The sequence below is a fragment of the Schistocerca americana genome, chromosome 8 (genome assembly GCF_021461395.2).
Source record: "Schistocerca americana isolate TAMUIC-IGC-003095 chromosome 8, iqSchAmer2.1, whole genome shotgun sequence".
In the NCBI taxonomy this organism is placed as follows: domain Eukaryota; kingdom Metazoa; phylum Arthropoda; class Insecta; order Orthoptera; family Acrididae; genus Schistocerca; species Schistocerca americana.
In genome coordinates this window covers 46,408,291-46,426,066 of record NC_060126.1, presented here as the reverse complement: position 1 = coordinate 46,426,066, position 17,776 = coordinate 46,408,291, and the positions used below count along the sequence as shown (strand labels likewise).

The 17,776-nt window shown below is 40.8% G+C and overlaps 1 protein-coding gene across 5 annotated transcripts in view; it reads left to right on the top strand.

Annotated features, from left to right (window-relative positions):
* LOC124544884 (microspherule protein 1) overlaps window positions 1-17,776 on the top strand; it is a 164,671-nt gene that overhangs the window by 88,048 nt on the left and 58,847 nt on the right. For all 5 annotated transcript variants that reach the window (XR_006967572.1, XM_047123611.1, XM_047123610.1 and 2 more), the window contains one exon: window positions 5,459-5,615. Coding sequence is in view for 4 of the 5 variants with exons in the window: in XM_047123611.1 (XP_046979567.1) it covers window positions 5,459-5,615 (157 nt within the window). In the remaining variant the exon portion in view is untranslated. The remainder of the gene's footprint in view (window positions 1-5,458; window positions 5,616-17,776) is intronic.

Here is a 17,776-nt window from a genome sequence, read left to right as displayed (position 1 = left end):
CTACAACAGCCACAGAGGAGGGGAACCACAGAACTAATTTTCCCTGCTGTTTATTTATGATATTAGAGTTGCAGTAAGTGTATCTGAATATTATTTGTAACTACACATTAGATGCAAATAATAGTTACAGAAATGTAAATAAAACTCATTGGACTATGCTAAGAATTTCTACAGCTGGTACTGGCATGTCTTTGACATGCAATCTTTCCTCATGCCAGCCAGTTAAAGATTCACATTGGCTGAGCAGCTGTATTCTGCCAGTCGGTAGTTTGATGGAGAACTGGCAACATTGTAGAACATGTTTGGCAACTATGTGACTGTCTAATTACTTAACCTGGTAAATTCACTCGATATTGTCTTGTCATTTAGATTAAATATTTTGCATTATTCTCACTGTAGGGATGACGTAGAGGTAGCAAATTGTTGTGTCCATGAAGATTGTTCCAACAGAAACTGCAGCTTACTTCACCATTTACAATGCAAATGCTATCTTAGCTGTGACTGGACAATAATAAAGCACTGTTAGAAGCATTTATATGTTACCTTAGTTGGAAAGTGTTTGCCCTTCAAGCAGAAGAGAGCATTAATTTTAGGTCCTAATCTTGCTGGAGGCAAGAATCTGACCCCTTCCGTGAAAGAACCGCCAGCAGGCAGATCGACAATCAGTAAAGAAATCTTACGACAACTTCTTCTCTCTCATAAGTTCTGTCGCTACTTTAGATTCTCTAACATGTAAATCTAAAGACGAAAAACTTGATGAATTGCACACTTCTTAGTGGCTACTTTTTCAGCTCCTTTCATTTTTATTGACATATTGTGGCACTGAATGATTTGTTAGCTGGATTTTGTTTCACATCTACCTCTACTGCTATGTTTGTATACTTTTTTGGCAGTCTTGTAATGCTGCTTCAGTATGAATGTGAATGTAGAGACAAACCAAACTCAAGCCAAAAGTGTGTAATATCCTGTTAATTTGTGACAATGTGGAATAGTTTGTTTTATATACAAAAATACTTTTTTGTAACATTATCATGATAGGCTGTAATTGATTTGCAATAGTACATTGCATACTAAATGGCACCTTTTTGTTAGATTGTTGAACACAGCATAGAAGCATAAGAGATAAATAAATCAGCAACAATATAGTCATCCAAATTATCTAAAATAGTCTGACAGTGCTGGGGTGGTTTCTCGACTTCACATCTATAGATAAGAAGTTGGTAGCACTTTGTTTCTTTTCATGTTGTACGGTGTTAATAGACAGTAAAGGCGTCCAGTCTAGCCTGACTGTGAGACACTGTGCTCTGCAGGTTTCAGATACGTGGTGTGGCCAGTAGAAAAGCTGAACAATACCCCTGTGAGTGGTTATCCTATTTCTGTTACTCTGACCATGGGTAATGCTTATGGGTACTGACAACAACATACACCATTACATAACAGCAAGAAGGTGGACAAATACTTTCAGTAAAGTCTTCCTAACAGTGAAATTTATCTTTGATATCAGCATACTTATGTTTTGATAAAGGCTGTTCTCACTTGTGCCAGTCTAGATTTTTTTATCTGCTTTTCTTCAGCCACCATCAGGTATTTTGCTGCCTACATGCAAAACTCCCTCTGCATCACCTGGCTTAATTCCACTACAGTTTATTGCCCTCCCGTTTACATACATACATCAAAAGAACGACAGCTGTCATCTACACATAATGTTTATTGGGTAGTCACTCAGGTAGCTTTGCCAGTAAATTCGAAAAGCATCTTGTGAAAGAGCCTTTCAGTTTTCAGTAACTTCAGACTGACAAAAATAAATCAATAATGAGAGCAGCATGTGTACCATCTTGACCATGGGCTGTGTTGACACACTGCGCTCATGTTGGTACAGTTTCCTCCCGATTTACCACCAGATTTCTCTTAAGGGTGTTGTTAGTGCAAAAATAACAGCATATTCCTATGGGAATTACTATAGAGGTGTAATAAGAATCGATAAAATATCTTGCTACATGAGGTCCCATTCAATTTATGACTAACCTTAATTTGATCAAGATTTTGCAACACTTTAGCAGGGACACTGTTTTGCAGCTCTGTTGTCATGAAAGTGATTTGCAGGTGTGGGACTGATTGATCCTGCTAAATTCACATGGCTTTTCCCTACCATGTCAATGAAATGTTCTGAATAATTCCCACCTAAGGTATCACACTGCATTAGTAAAGTAAACTATTTCATTCCATGAAGGTCGTTTCACGCATAAGCTAGACCAACTCTCACTTTTTGTGTTGCGTTCTGTCTACTTCAGCTACAATTATGGCAACCGGAGAGTGTCCACTGCAGCACTGTAAAGTGTTCCCTTACTAAAATGGTAAATTCTTTTGAAATCAGTTTCAATCTTTCTGCAAAACCTGCATCATATCACTTTCTTTTGCTATGCTAACCATAACAAGTTACGTGACGTATGTTAACACTCTGTGTCGCATGTTTCCTGGCAACCTCACAGGAGTAGCAACAGTCACCCGCATTGTGAATGTTGTGTTACATCACCAACAAAACAAGAAACAGTCTCCAAAGAGGCTCAAAGCAACAATCGACGACCCGAATCAGTATTTTGTTCATCATCTCGGCATCAAAAAATACAGGATAAATCGTGGAAACAATGATCAAGCTAGTTAGTATGCATTACCTATGGCAGACCTGAGAATGAGAAACGTATGGATGTGCACAACTGTACATTTGTCTGTTCTGTTTCTACTTCAGCAGTCATACATTCAATTTTTCCCTGTGAATCCAAAATTTGATTTATTACTTTGTATCTAGTTAAAATAAGTTTTCACTGCAAGCCGAACAGTGCAAGGGTGCAACTCATTCGTATTTTTCACTTGTGTTATCTACCGTCAGTTTGTAGCTGTCTCTTGGACTGGCATCTGGTAGTGTAGCTCCACTGAGGGCTGGATGGAGCAGGCTGTGGATACCAGTGAGGACATTATGAGCTGTCCGTGAAGTTCTTGGTCATGCAATTGAGACTCGGCAGTGTTGCTGAAGACGTTTGGCACCTTGTGATTGTTCACTCACTTTCGGTATTGGTGCCGAGTCATCCTGCTAAATTCTCATAATATTCTCTTAAATTTAATTTTTAGACTCTAGGAATATAATTCCACACTTCAGTTTCAACTGATTTTGAATTTTATGTTGTGTACTGTCTACATTAACTACCAACAGAGCTAGACAAAACAGTATCACACTTGCTCCTTGTTGCCAAGCTCTTTTCGTGAATTAAGGAAAGAATATTTATTGGTTCAGATCTCACTGGACTACTTATTTTGTATCACTTAAGGGTTGTCATGCCCCCCCCCCCCCCATCCCCCCCCTCCCCCTCCCTCCTCTCTCTCTCTCTCTCTCTCTCTCTCTCTCTCTCTCTCTCTCTCTCTCTCTCACACTCTCACTCTCTCACTCTCTGGAAACTGCCAGAATGGAATTCAGTAACAAAATGCTAAGAAAACCTTTGCATTGCACCAACTGATATTTTTAGTTGTAATTGTCAACATTATTCCGTAATGCAATAAACTTCATTCATTAGCTGTTTCGACATACAGAATATGTGCCATTAGAAAGTATCAGGAGATAACACTGCAAAAAAACTAGACATGCTCGCCAGTCCCTTCAGAGTGCTCCTATAAGACAGTTACGACAAATATTTTGTTACGTAGCTGTCCATAGCACAGCTAGAAATTGGTAATATTGTTGTAGATGTTTGGCAATCCTCTGATAGTGCACTTATTTCTGCATGTGGTCCTGAATCATTCCACTAAATTATTTTATAATTCCCTTCAATTTCAATCACTTATGCTACATAATCTTCATGTAAGATGATACACTTAGCTAGAAGTTTTAATTTTTGAACTCCTGGGATGCCAAATTTTGTACAATTAACAACTGAACTGTTATCTTTAATATTCTATCGTGAAACTCGGTTACCACTTCTAAGCTGAGCTACCTTCCCCCATGTGCTTCTTGTTAGCTCTGGCGTCCCATGCATATCTTGTAATATGATTGCAGTGTGAGTTTTAGCTCTAATTTTGGTGTAGACCAGTGCACTCTACATTATTATTTTCTATTTTATTCATTGCATCTGCAAATTGCTGGGAGAAATTATTTAACAACATCTGAAGAAAATATTTACACAGTAAGTCGTCCCACAAGCTCCCCTCGGTAAACTGTGATAATGGTCATGGGTGCCCTCTTTGTGAACAGCAAGCTTCTTCTCTATGTAAACATAGCTAAGAAATTTGACCTGACCATCAACCGTACAAATTTGAGTTTTGTTCATCACATAGGACCCACATGTCAGGGGAAGAGTTATGAAGTGAATATGGTTCCTCTGTGCTAAATCTGTGGAATAGCAATTAGGCAGTCCTGTAGGCATTTGCTGAGACTGACATTAGCAACTTCCTCCCACTCTGGCTACCTTCAAAAAATAGACAGTTCATTAGTTTCAATCTAATTGAAAAGCTCAAACATCACTTTCAATCAGCATCAAGTTCACCATGAATCCGTAAGTGGACCTCGAAATGTGCTGTGTGCCTGCATTGTTATGGAGCTTGCACTGCAAGGTATTCACACATGTTATTGAATCCATTTACTGTAAGAAATTAAACCCACAACAGTAAAACTCATTACACTGCAGTTACTGTGCATGAAAACATACAAATTCCTGAGTTAAAAATTGTACGAAGAATTACTTCTAAAGGGTAAGAAACAAGGCATAAAGCATTAAGAATAATAAGTGAAAAGCACTAGTTTGCTTATGTTCTACAGTATTACTTTTATTGTGTTAGCCAGTATTCGGCTTACAAGGCCATCTTCAGGCATTTACTGAGTAGTGTCACCAGAGAAGTTACGATATTTGTAAATAACATTGAGAGAGAAGTTACACATCTAGGTTGAAGCAGAAACATACAGTAAATAACATCTTTGACAGCATGGTTGTAATGTAATGTAAATAGTAAAAATTGAACAGTAAATAAATAAAATTGTAGTAGAGAGAAAAAAAAACTTCAAGACAAAATAGGAACAGCATGCTTACATAACAGTTTCTATTATTTTTTTAAATAATAAGAAACATTTTTTCGTTTCTGCATATCTTATTGATATTGCTTAAGTTCCTTATATATTCTGTAGTTACATTGATAATTCTTTCTTCTTTTGCTTGGTTTGTGCATCACTCTCCATGTTTTACACCTCCTGAAGTAGCCTTGTTAAGTGCTAATAATTATATTCCTGCCTATTTACCCTTAGTAATATTTATATTTTCATTATTGGCTCAATTGTTCAGATTTAAGTATTATAAATTTTTAAAAACACATACAGTGATTGATTCATTGTCATTTTTGTCACGGAGACAAAACTGATTTTCCATAATGTAATGTTTGGATAGTGATTTATACTTACACTGTGTGTTTGTCACTACAGGTTGATTAAGAAAGAAATCCGTTCTCTGGAGAATGAGATGGGAAACTGGCAAGTTCTTGTAGACTCAGTAACTGGTATTAGTCCTCCCGATTTTGACAATCAAACCTTAGCTGTTTTGCGTGGACGGCTTGTAAGATATCTAATGAGATCTCGAGAAGTAAGTGTTGCATATTTTCATTTATAAGTTTTGTCTATTGTAATATGTATGAAAATTATTTCTGCAATGATGAGATGTCAGAGTAGAAATCTGCATCTACATCTCTACTCTGCAAACCACTGTAAAGTGCATGGCAAAGGGTAAATCCGATTTTACTGTTTATTAGGGTTTCTTCCTGTGCCATTCACATATGGATCACAGGCATACCTTTGTGCATGCTGTGATTAATCTTGTCCTCATGATCCTTATGTAAAAGACACATAACTACAGTAAAATCTTCTTTAACAAATCTGAGGACCCAAATTTTTTTCCTTAGATAGAGGTTCTCCATAAATTGGAGTTTTGCATAGGTACACAAAAGAAGTGATCCAGTATCTTAGTTCAAGCACATTTAGGTGATGCAAGTGCTATTTATGTACAAAACTTACCAATATCCTGCTGCAAGTTCAAATACAGTACAGACACACTCTGGGGTCCCTTGTTAGAGTAATTGGGCACTTTTTGTGTGATATTTTTGCAGATATTTGCTACCTTGTTTCTGCAATGTGTAGCTGGAGTCAGCACAAACAAATACCACTCACAACATCTTTCATGTGATGTCCAATGTCAGCGGACAGTGTCAGTTTGTTTCCCTTATAAACAAAATTATTTTTAAAGCAGAATTTTATGTGCCTGTCCGATAGAGCAACCCCAGATTAGTGCAGTGCATATTTCTTTTATCGAAATTTATTAATGGAGACAGTAAAACATGAACAATAACCAATACTCCAGCAGTGACTTACCAGCACTGCTGCATAGCAATAGCAATCGGTGCAGGTCCATAAAATTCCACTTTAAAAATAGTTTTGTTTGTAATGGGAAACAAGCCAATGCCTTTCATTGATACTGGACTTTGCTTGAAACATGTGATGGGCAGTATTTGTTTGGTCTGACTGCAGCTACACACTGCAAAAATGAAATTTCAAATAACTGCTGTAACACCAACCCATGACTCTTAGGTCACCCTCTACATACTCAAAACAAAAAAGCATCACAAAGGAGTTAACTGATTCGAACAGAGACTGCAGGATTTGATGTACATTTACAGACAAACTAATGACCACAGTGTCAGGCAAATTGGTTGATTTATTCAAGTGAAAGATAGCTTCACAAACTGAGCAAGTCAGGAACACATTGGTCCAACTCTGGCCCTTGTGCAAACAGTTATTTGGTTTGGCATTGATTGGTAGAGTGTTGGATGTCCTCCTGAGGGATATCGTGCCAAATTCTGTCCAACTTGTATGTTACATTGTCAAGATACCAAGACTATTGGAGAGCCTGCCCATAATGCTCCAAACTTTCTCAGTAGGAAGATATCCAGCTACCTTGCTGGCCATGATAGGGTTTACCCAGCATGAAGGCAAGCAATAGAAACTCTCACCATGTGTAGACAGCCAGTATCTTGCTGAATTCTTAGCCTAGGACAACGTGCCGTGAAGGGTAACAAAACGCTGTATAGAATATTATCGACGTCTTGCTGTGCTGTGAGGGTGCAGCAGATGACAACCAAAGTGATCCTGATATGAAATGAAATGGCACTCCAGACCATCAATCCTGATTGTTGGGCCGTATGGTTGTTGACTATCAGGCTGGTATCCCACCGCTGTTGTCCACACACAATGAGAGTTTCTACTGCTTGTCTTTTTACTTGACAAACCCCACCTTGGCCAGCAAGGTAGCCAGATCTCTCCGCAGTTCAGAATGTTTGGAGCATTATGGGCAGGGCCCTCCAACCACCTCAGGATTTTGATGATCTACCATGCCAGTTGGATAGAATTCATCATGATATCCCTCAAGAGGACATACAACAACTCTGACAATCAATGCCAAACCATATAACTGCTTACATAAGGAGTGGAGGTGGAACAGCATGTTACTGACTTGCATGGTTTGTGGAGCTCTTTCTCATCAATGAACCATCCAGTTTTTTGGAAATTGTAATGATTTGTTTATCTGTCTGTGTACAGCACGTCTACAGGTTTCTGTTCCATTTGAATAAATCTTTCATGATATGTCTTTTTTCCCTTCTTTTTTTAGTGCTTTGCAAAGGACAAATATGTTGGAAAGTTCTTGACTGATTTACTTCAGATTTTTACTCTATACTCTAACCAACCTTCTGCTATGTCCACCTTTGGCGCAGATAACAGCGGTGATGCATTGTGGCATGAAAGCAATTAGACCTTGGTAGGTTGCTGGAGGGAATTGGTCTCACATCTGCACACAGGGACGGGGGACCGTGAGCTCTGACGACACATTCAGTCATATCTCAAATGTGTTTGTTTTGAGTTCAGATCTGGCGAGTTGGGGGGGTCAGCACACCACTTGGAACTTGACACTGTGTTCCTCAAATCACTCCATCACTCTCCTGGCCTTGTGACAAGGTGCGTTATCTTCTTGAAAAATGCCACTGCCATCGGGAGACATGATCGTCATGAAGGGATTTACGTGACCCACAACCAATGTACGATACTCTGTGGCAGTCATAGTGCCTTGAACAAGCTCCACTAAAACCATGAATGCTCACATGAATGTTCACCAGAGCATTATGGAACCACCGCCAGCTTGTTTCCATCCTGCAGTACAGATGTCGAGGAACTGTTCGGCTGTAAGATGACAGATTCGCTCTTTCCCATCGGCACAATGAAGAAGGTATCGGGATTTGTCAGACCGTACAACGTCACGCACCCATTTCAGTCATAGTTGCCAATGTCGTAGTGTTAACATTGGCACATGTGTGGGTTGTTGGCTGTGAAAACCCATTGTTAGGCGTGATCGGTGCATTATGTGTTCAGATAGACTTGTACTCTGCTGAGCATTAAAGTCAGATGTTAGTTGTGCCACAGTTTTCTGCCTGTCCTGTTTTACCAGTCTGTTCAACATCTGGGGTGACTGCCCAATCCCACTAGATCTGGACGTGGTTTCACTTTGATTTCACCACGTGTTGGAGACCCTCACCGCAGCACTCCTTGAACACCTGACAAGTTGTATAGTTTGCAGAATGCTCGTGCCAAGCCTCCGGGCCATCACAATCTGCCCTCAGTCAAAGTCTGATGGATAGCGTGCCTTCCCCGTTCTACATGTGGACAGCACTGGCAGTCATACTACATACACCGTGTGTGTGTCTAAGTAGCAGTCATTCCTCCAGGTGATGCTGCTATTGTCTGGATGGGTTTATATTGATAGTGTGCCAGTGGCCATAATGTTCTGACTGATCAGTGTATATAAATATATTTATTGGCTTGACGAATAAGTTCGTAGCATTTTTCTGTAAGTTTTATAAACACAATGGACACATACCAGAGATTGCCGTTTACAACAGTCCACCCGCACTGGGATAGATTTTTTGATTCTACAACTGTATAAATCATGTGGCTTTGAGGCAAAGGATTCTTTGAGCTATGTTTGGAGTTCATTTTCATCCAGAAAGAAAGTTCCTTGCAGGTTGTTTGATAGAGTGTAGAAAATGTGAAAATCCGAGGACACAAGATCCAGGTGAATAATGTGGGTGTGAGAATGACTTCCTAACTCATCTCTTGTATAGGTTGTTTTTTTTTTTTCCAGGCTAGCAGAATTCAGGTTGGCATCATCGTGGAGTAGCATCACTTCACGCATACGTTGTGGTCATTGTTCTTGGATTGTGTTGCGAGGCATCTGAGTTGTTGACAATGAATGTCAGCAATGTATTTTGTGTTCGAAATGACGGAAATCACGTTACTTATATGTACAGAGTGCAGGTACACACATCTTTAAAATAAATACAGAAGTTTGATTTTTTTCTGAACACTCTTGGTAGTATTATCTTTAAACCAACCCTTCAAAAAGATGTTGCTGCCATACATTTCACAAATTTTTTAATTATAGTTGTACACTGTTCGCTTGTTACGTATTTTTACGAGCTTCAAGCAGGAGCGACTGCAGTAATGGATAGGAACTGTGATTGTTGTGTACAGATGCAAGCTGAGTTGGCGACCCTTCTCTCACAGCTCCAGACTGCTTTGGCTTCCGTCACACGGCTTGAGGCTGCTGCCAAGTGGCGTTACCGTGGGGGATAGAACATGAGGATGCGAGGGACGTCGAGCACATCCCATGTGTCCTCCGATCGGTCCACTGCTGTGACCGCCCCGGGTACTGCCTGCACTGGGGTTGACCCCTCACCCGTGGTCGAGTGGGAGATCATTCCAAAGTCTGGCAGGCAGCGAAAAACTTTCCGAGGGGCTGATCATAGGGCCTCCCCGGTTCATTTGACGAACAGGTTTCGGGCGTTATCTGTGGCTGATGATGTCTCTGAGCCGGATGCAGTTGTCCACCCTGTTCCAGAGGAAGCTTCTCGGCCCGCAAGGTCTGGGCATTCACAGAGGGTGGGTTTGCTGGTAGTTAGGAGCTCCAACGTTAGGCGCATAATGGGGCCCCTTAGGAACGTGGCTGCCAAGGAGGGGAAAGAAGCCAGTGTGCACTCCGTGTGCATTCCCTGGGGAGTCATTCCGGATGTGGAAAGGGTGCTTCCGGATGCCATGAAGAGTACAGGGTGCAGCCAACTGCAGGTGGTGGCTCATGTTAGTACCAGTGATGTGTGTCTCTTTGGATTGGAGCAGATTCTGTCTGGTTTCAGGCGGCTAGCAGAAATGGTAAAGACTGCCAGTCTTGCTTCCGAGATTAAGGCAGAGCTCACCATCTGCAGAATTGTCGATAGAACCAACTGTGGTCCTTTGGTGCCGAGCCAAGTGGAGGGTCTGAATCAGAGGCTCAGGCGGTTCTGTGACCATGTAGGCTGCCGATTCGTTGACTTGCACCATCAGGTGGTGGGTTTCCGGGTTCCGCTTAGTAGGTCAGGAGCCCACTACACACAGTAGGCGGCTACACATGCAGCGGGGCTGTGTAGAAGGGACTGGGTGGTTTTTTAGGTTAGAGGGGTCTCAGGGAACCACAGAAGGGACATCCGTCTAAAAGTGGGCAGGTAGAAACAATTGGTATTGTAGTTTTAAATTGTCATAGCTGTGTTGGGAAAGACCAGAGCTCCAAGCCCTAATAGAAAGCACTGAAGCTCAAATAGTTGTAGGTGCAGAGAGCTGGCTAAATCTGGAAATAAGTTCAGCTGAAATTTTTTGAAACGATCTAACAGTGTTCAGAAAGGATAGATTAAATACAGTTGGTGGTGGAATATTTATTGCTGTCAGAAGTAGATTGCCTTGTAGCGAAATTGAAGTAGATAGTTTGTGTGAAATAGTATGGGTAGAGGTTATACCTGGCAATCGGAATAAATTATTAATTGGATTGTTCCCCAAGATTGGCAAAGTTTTACAGAAGTTCAAAATATAGCGCGTACTTCAATGCGAGATGCTTTTAATAATTTCCACAGCGAAATTCTGTCTCGAAATGTGGCAGAAAGCCCAAAGAGATTCTGGTCATACATAAAGCACACCAGTGGCAAGACGCAATCAATACCTTCACTGCATGATAACAACGGTGAAGTCACTGATGATAGTGCCACTAAAGCACGGTTTTCCAAAACTACTTCACCAAAGAAGATGAAATAAAAATTCCTGAATTCCAATCAAGAACAACTGCCAAGATGAGAAACATAGAAGTAGATATTCTCGGTGTAAGAAAGCAGCTTAAATCACTTAATAAAGACAAGGCCTCTGGTCCAGATTGTAAACCAGTCAGATTCCTCTCAGAGTATGCTGATAAAATAGCTCCATATTCAGCAATTATATATAGCCACTTGCTCACAGAAATATCCATACCTAAAGACTGGAAAATTGCTCAAGTCGCACCAATACCCAAAAAGGGAAGTAGGAGTAATCTGCTGAGTTACAGGCCTATATCACTAATGTCGATTTGCAGTAGGGTTTTGGAATGTATACTGTACTCGAACATTATGAAGTACTTTGAAGAAAACAATTTATTGACACATAGTCAGCACAGTTTCAGAAAATATTGTTCTTGTGAAACACAACTAGTTCTTTATACCCATGAAGTAATAAGTGCTATCGACAGATTTCCAGAAGGCTTTCGACATCATTCCTCACAAGCGTCTTCTAACCAAACTGTGTGCCTACGGAGTATCACCTCAGTTGTGCGACTGGATTCATGATTTCCTGTCAGAAAGGTCACAGTTCATAGTAATAGACAGAAAGTCATTGAGTAAATAGAAGTAATATCTGGCTTTCCCCAAGGAAGTGTTTAGGCCCTCTATTGTTCCTGATCTATATTAACGGCATAGGAGACAATCTGAGTAGCCGTCTTATATTGTTTGCAGATGATGCTCATTTACAGTCTTGTAAAGTCATCAGATGATCAAAACGACTTGCAAAATGATTTAGATAAGATATCTGTATGGTGCGAAAAGTGGCAATTGACCCTGAATGAGGAAAAGTGTGAAGTTATTCACATGAGTACTAGAAGAAATCAGCCAAAATTCGATTACGCGATAAATCACACAAATCTGAAGGCTGTAAATTCAACTAAATACTTAGGGATTACAATTACAAATAACCTAAATTGGAACGATCACATAGATAATATTGTGGGTAGAGCAAACCAAAGACTGTGATTCATTGGCAGAACACTTAGAAGGTGCAACAGGTCTACTAAAGTGACTGCTTACACCACGCTTGTCCGCCCTGTTCTAGAGTATTGCTGTGCGGTATGGCATCCGCATCAGGTGGGACTGACGGATGACATTGAAAAAGTACAAAGAAGGGCAGCTCGTTTTATATTATCATGAAATAGGGGAGATAGTGTCACAGACATGGTACATGAATTGGAATGGCAATCATTAAGACAAAGGCGTTTTTCTTTGCGACGGGATCGTCTCATGAAATTTCAATCACCAGTTCTCTCCTCCAATTGCAAAAACATTCTGTTGGCACCCACCTACGTAGGGAGAAATGATCATTATCATAAAATAAGAGAAATCGGGGCTCGCACAGAAAAATTTAAGTGCTCATTTTTCCCGCATGCCGTTCGAGAGTGGAACAGTAGAGAGACAGCTTGAAGGTGGTTCATTGAACCCTCTACGAGGCACGAATGGCAGAGTAATCACATAGATGTAGATGTAGATGTCAATAATTTCCATAATTAACTCATAGTTTTTCTTTTTGAAAAAAATCCCCTGTTTTCAAATTTAAGACATAAGAATGCTCTGCTTCTTAGTTAAGTATGTTTTAAACCAGTGTGTGAAATTTCATTTCTCCATTTTCAATAATTTTGAAGCAGTGTGTACAAGAACATAAAAAAGTCAACTTTCGGGAATTTGAAGTACTACTAAAATGCGTTTCCTGAGATTTTTAGTAAAGGACCGTAGAGAACAGTTTTAATTAAGACTGTTACTGCACTGGTGTACCTCCAGTTGTCACTTGTCACACACCTCCAGGACAGCAAGTAATATGTTTAGCTCTTGCTGTTTTTTCTTAGTAGTTTACATTCCTTAAATTTCATGTGTGTTTTTGTATTTGAGTTTAATCTCATGTTTTGCAAGTGTATATTGAGGCACTCAGTAGTGCAGTAGTTGCTTCTTTGTTTGTTTTGAAGACAACTGACCATTTGGTTCAGGCTAGATAGACATTCAGTCCGGCCTCAGCTGTCACCTGTGACAAATCAGGTCAGCAAGTTACATATCTAGCTTTTCGTGTGTTTTCTTAGTAGTCTATATGCTTAAATTTCGTGTGCTCGGGTGTCAAAAGAGGTTTAATCTTACATTTTGTACATGTAAATTCAAGAAGTCTGCAGCTCAGTTGTCATTTCCTCCGAACAACCAACTATACAGCTCATTAAGGCATCAGCGTTTATGGGTGATGCATCAGGAGGGTACCAAGTTGCATACCTATTATCTATTAGCTTTTACAGTTTACGTCTTCAGTTAGTCTTCCATGCTGTGTGCGGATGCAGGAGGAGCTGACCACAGTTCATGAACAGTTTAAATGTGGTTCTGTCTAGAGGTCTGCCAGGTTCTGGCTACAGTCTGCCACCGTAACGCTGCTGTCTCAGAGCATAGCAGTGACTGAGAATCGGGCATCATATCAGATACATGTGTCGCTTGTTTCACCCGTAGGCTCTGTTGCCAAGGCATCTCCTGCTGTACCGAATGTGGAGGATCCAACCTCTCAGCAGGGTGAGTGGTAGGATGTAACGTGCTTATGCTGCTTGAGGCAGAGGGCCATATGGAGACTGGCCATCTGGCCTCGCCTATTTGCTCCATTGAGTGAACAGGTGGCTGTTCTTTAGCATGGACCAAGGGGGTACTCATAAACAGAGGCTTGCTACTTATTGGGAGCTCCAACATTAGGCTCACTATGGAGCCACTTATGAAGATAGTGTTCAGCGCTGGAAAGAAAGCTAACATGTTCTTGTTATGTCTGTCAGGGGGCCTCATCCAAGATGCGGAGGTGGCTTTCCTGTGGCTATCGAGCAAGAAGGGTGCAGTAGCCTATAAGTGGTGGCTCACATTGATACTGACAATGCCCTTCGCATGAGTTCTGATGCCATCCTTAGTTCATACAGGCGGCTGGCAGGGGGTAGTGAAGGCTGCTAGCATAGCATGCGGGGTGCGAGCAGTGATTGCATTTTGCAGCATTGTTCCCAGAATTTATTGGGATTCTTTGGTTTGAGCCCGATCGGATGATCTCAACCAAAGGCTTTGTTTACTCTGCGATGGTATAGACTGCAGATTTCTAGACTGTGTTATCCGGTGGTGAATTATAGGCCTCCTTTGATAGGTCAGGGGTGTGCTACACAAAGGAATTAGCTATTCAAGAAGCAGAGTAGTTAGGGAGTGCTAGGAAGTAGTTTGAGATATTCCTATGAACACTTGCCAGTCAATACGCAGATAGGGACATTAGACAGCATTCAGAGTAAAAACATTTTGACTATCAAATATTTATCAGTAAATTGTTGAGGTATTTCTAACAAAGTTCGTGAATTTATTGCTCTCCAGGAAAATCATAAGCCCTTATTATTCTTGGATCTGAGAGCTGGCTAAAACCTGAAGCAGAAAGCTTTGAGATATTTAGCGAGTCATGGAACATTCATTGGAAGGACAGATAGACACCATAGGAGGGGGAGTGTTCATTGCAGTTGATGAAAATATTGTCTCTCTTGGGGTTGAAATTGAGGGTGACATTGAAGTTGTCTGGTCACATTTAATAGGCCTAGGTGAAACCAAATTAATTGTTGGTTGGTTTTACAGGCCAGCCAATTCCACTGTGACAGTTTTAGAGTCATTCAAAGGAAGTCTGCACTCTGTGGCATGTAAATACTCAGATATTTAGATTTACTGCTTATAGATGTTGACTTTGAAATTATTGGTGTATCAAAGCACCACTTAAATAATTTGACAATTCTGAGGCTTCCTTTACCAGGATACAGATTAGCTGGCTGTTTTTCAAAGAGTTCCTTGTGAGGTGTGGGAGTGGCCATGTACGTAAAAAGCAGTATTCCATTCGAGTCCATAGACATATCACGGCACTGCACTGAACAGATATTTAAATGTTGTGCAGGGGCAGTGGAATTTAGTGAGACTAAACTTCTAATTCTTGTTGTTTATAGGTCCCTTAACTCTGACTTCAGAGCATTTCTGCTTAAGCTAGAGGGGGTTCTTGATTCACTTTGTAGTAAGTACTAGGGATTAGTTATATGTGGTGACTTCAATATAAATTTTGTATATGATGGTGCAAGAAAAAGTATATTGGTACATCTCAGATTCATATGATCTGATGCAGACTGTGTTTTTTCCAAGTAGGATGCAGGGGAACAGTAGCACAGCCATAGGAAATATTTTTATTCATTCTTTATTACTAGATGGGCATTCTGTTAGTAAAAGGGTGAATGGCCTTTCAGACCATGATGCACAAATTTTAACAGTAAAAAGCTTTTGTACTCAAACAAATGTCACATATAATTACAAACTATGCAGGAAAGTTAATCCAACAGGAATGGAGAGTTTTTTAAACCTTGTCAAGGAGCAAGAGTGGCAGGATGTTTATAGTGTCAATGAACTGTGATTTACTTAAAAAAAAAGAAAAAAAAATCTTAAAATTTTATTTTAATTACTAGCGATTCTTCAAGAACATTAACACATTTAATCACACTATGTGAGTGTGGAAGTAGTTGACAGGGGGTAACTGATGAAATCATAATAAAATTGCTTTTAACAAATGGAAATTTTATTCCTAAAAAAAAAAGAAAGAAAGAAAGAAAAAGAAACAGATTTAAAATTATAAGCAGAAAGCACCCTCTAAATATCAAGTTACAATTTATTCAGAGGCAGAAAGAAACAAATTTTTGAGTGTATGAGCTTTCGGGCTGAGGACCTGGTCGCTCCCTTTTAACACGACCGCAGTCACGACCGCTCACAACAACCTCAGAAAGACTACACTGGTGCAAATCTGCAACACACTAGATTACTTTAAGCTAAAAGTTTTAACAATTCACACAAGCACGCAAACTATGCACCCCGTAGGAGGGATGGTAATGCTACAAAACACTAATAAAAGATTAACTTGCCACCGAAGGTGCAACTTGATTTTAACTTCTAAGAGAAGTCTTACAGTAGAAGGGTGGCAACTTTATATACTAAAATGACCATTTAAATAAAAGCCCGTGAAATGTAATCTTGTATAAAATTATACAAGGTTGGTCAAACGAGTTAACATGCTCTACAGTACACATATACCGCCTCTCAAGATGATAGGCAAGATAAAAAAATATTTCAGGAATTAGGCCATTACACTCCAAGCAATGAATTCGTTAACACACCGAATCCGACAAACATGATAGAGGCAGCTACTAACATACGGCAGATTGATAGGGAGATTACCGAACAACCCGAACTGTAGGTGCTCTAACCTGCCCCTACTCCACAAGGGAAAAACGGACCAGCCAATTCATAAATAACCACTTTACCATGGGTGGGTAAATGGAGAAGAATGGTGGGTCGACCCCAAAACAAAGCGGCTGGTGACCTCACCAAGAAAAAAAGTAGAATTTAACAAGTAAATGAAACAACATATCACCAATCACTTAACTTCTAATAAACTGCAATTTCTGGAGAAGTCCTGGCGCAGCACCACCAAATCGCTCTCCCGAACAGTCTGCTGCCAGCCGCTTCAACGGATGCAGAAAGGCGCGTCGATCTCCTGTCTCATGGCGTCGCAGCTTGCACCGACCAGATTGATGTCATGGGTTGACTCCTGTTGCTCTCATGTCGACCACGAAGCCACTACCCCTCGCTATACGTCGCGGCCCACTGGACTCACGTGGTGACCTCACATGCGCCGATGCTCAAGGCAGACAAGTCATCTCGTGTCTCAGTGCACGACTGACCAACCGATCGATCCAACCGCCAATGACCATTGCCTGAGCAAACTCGAACAGACTGGCAACCTAACGCGCAGACTCAGATGCAGGAACCTAAGCCCCGACCGGGCGACCACTCGCTGAGTTCTCTTACTGGCAGAGTGGAAAGACTCTCATTTATCCGGCTTTAAAGATTGATCCGAACGAAAGACATACTAACACTCTGGACTACAGACAGACACTAACTGCCCCACAATTTCGGACGAGAGACAGACTAGCAAGCTGGGGACGAGAGACTGGCCCCAGACTGACTCCAGACTCACCCAGACTGACCAACTGGCGAGCTCATAGCACCCCTTAAATGCACGTGAATAGGCAATCTTTCCCCTTTCCCACCAGATGGAGACACCAAAGCTGCAATTGCCACAGTGGCACCACCGCCAGAAACAGAGGGTACTGCTTCACACAACGCGCTGCAGCGCGCTCTTCGAAACAGCAACAGTCGATAACATAGATGATAAATATAACACTTTCGTTAACACATTTCTCATGCTCTTTGAGAGTTGCTTTCCATTAGAACGTTCTAAACAGGGTGCTAGCAGTAATAGGCAGCCTGGGTGGCTGACTAGTGGGATAAGGATGTCATGTAGAACAAAGTGGGAGTTATATCAAAATGTTAGAAGTATTCTCAATCATGCTAGAAAAGCCTATCACAAACAGTATTTTAAGGTGCTTAAAAATGTTATTAGGAAAGTGACGAGTATATGGTATGCAAATAGAATAGCTAATTCACAGGATAAAATCAAAACAGTATGGTCAGTTGTTTA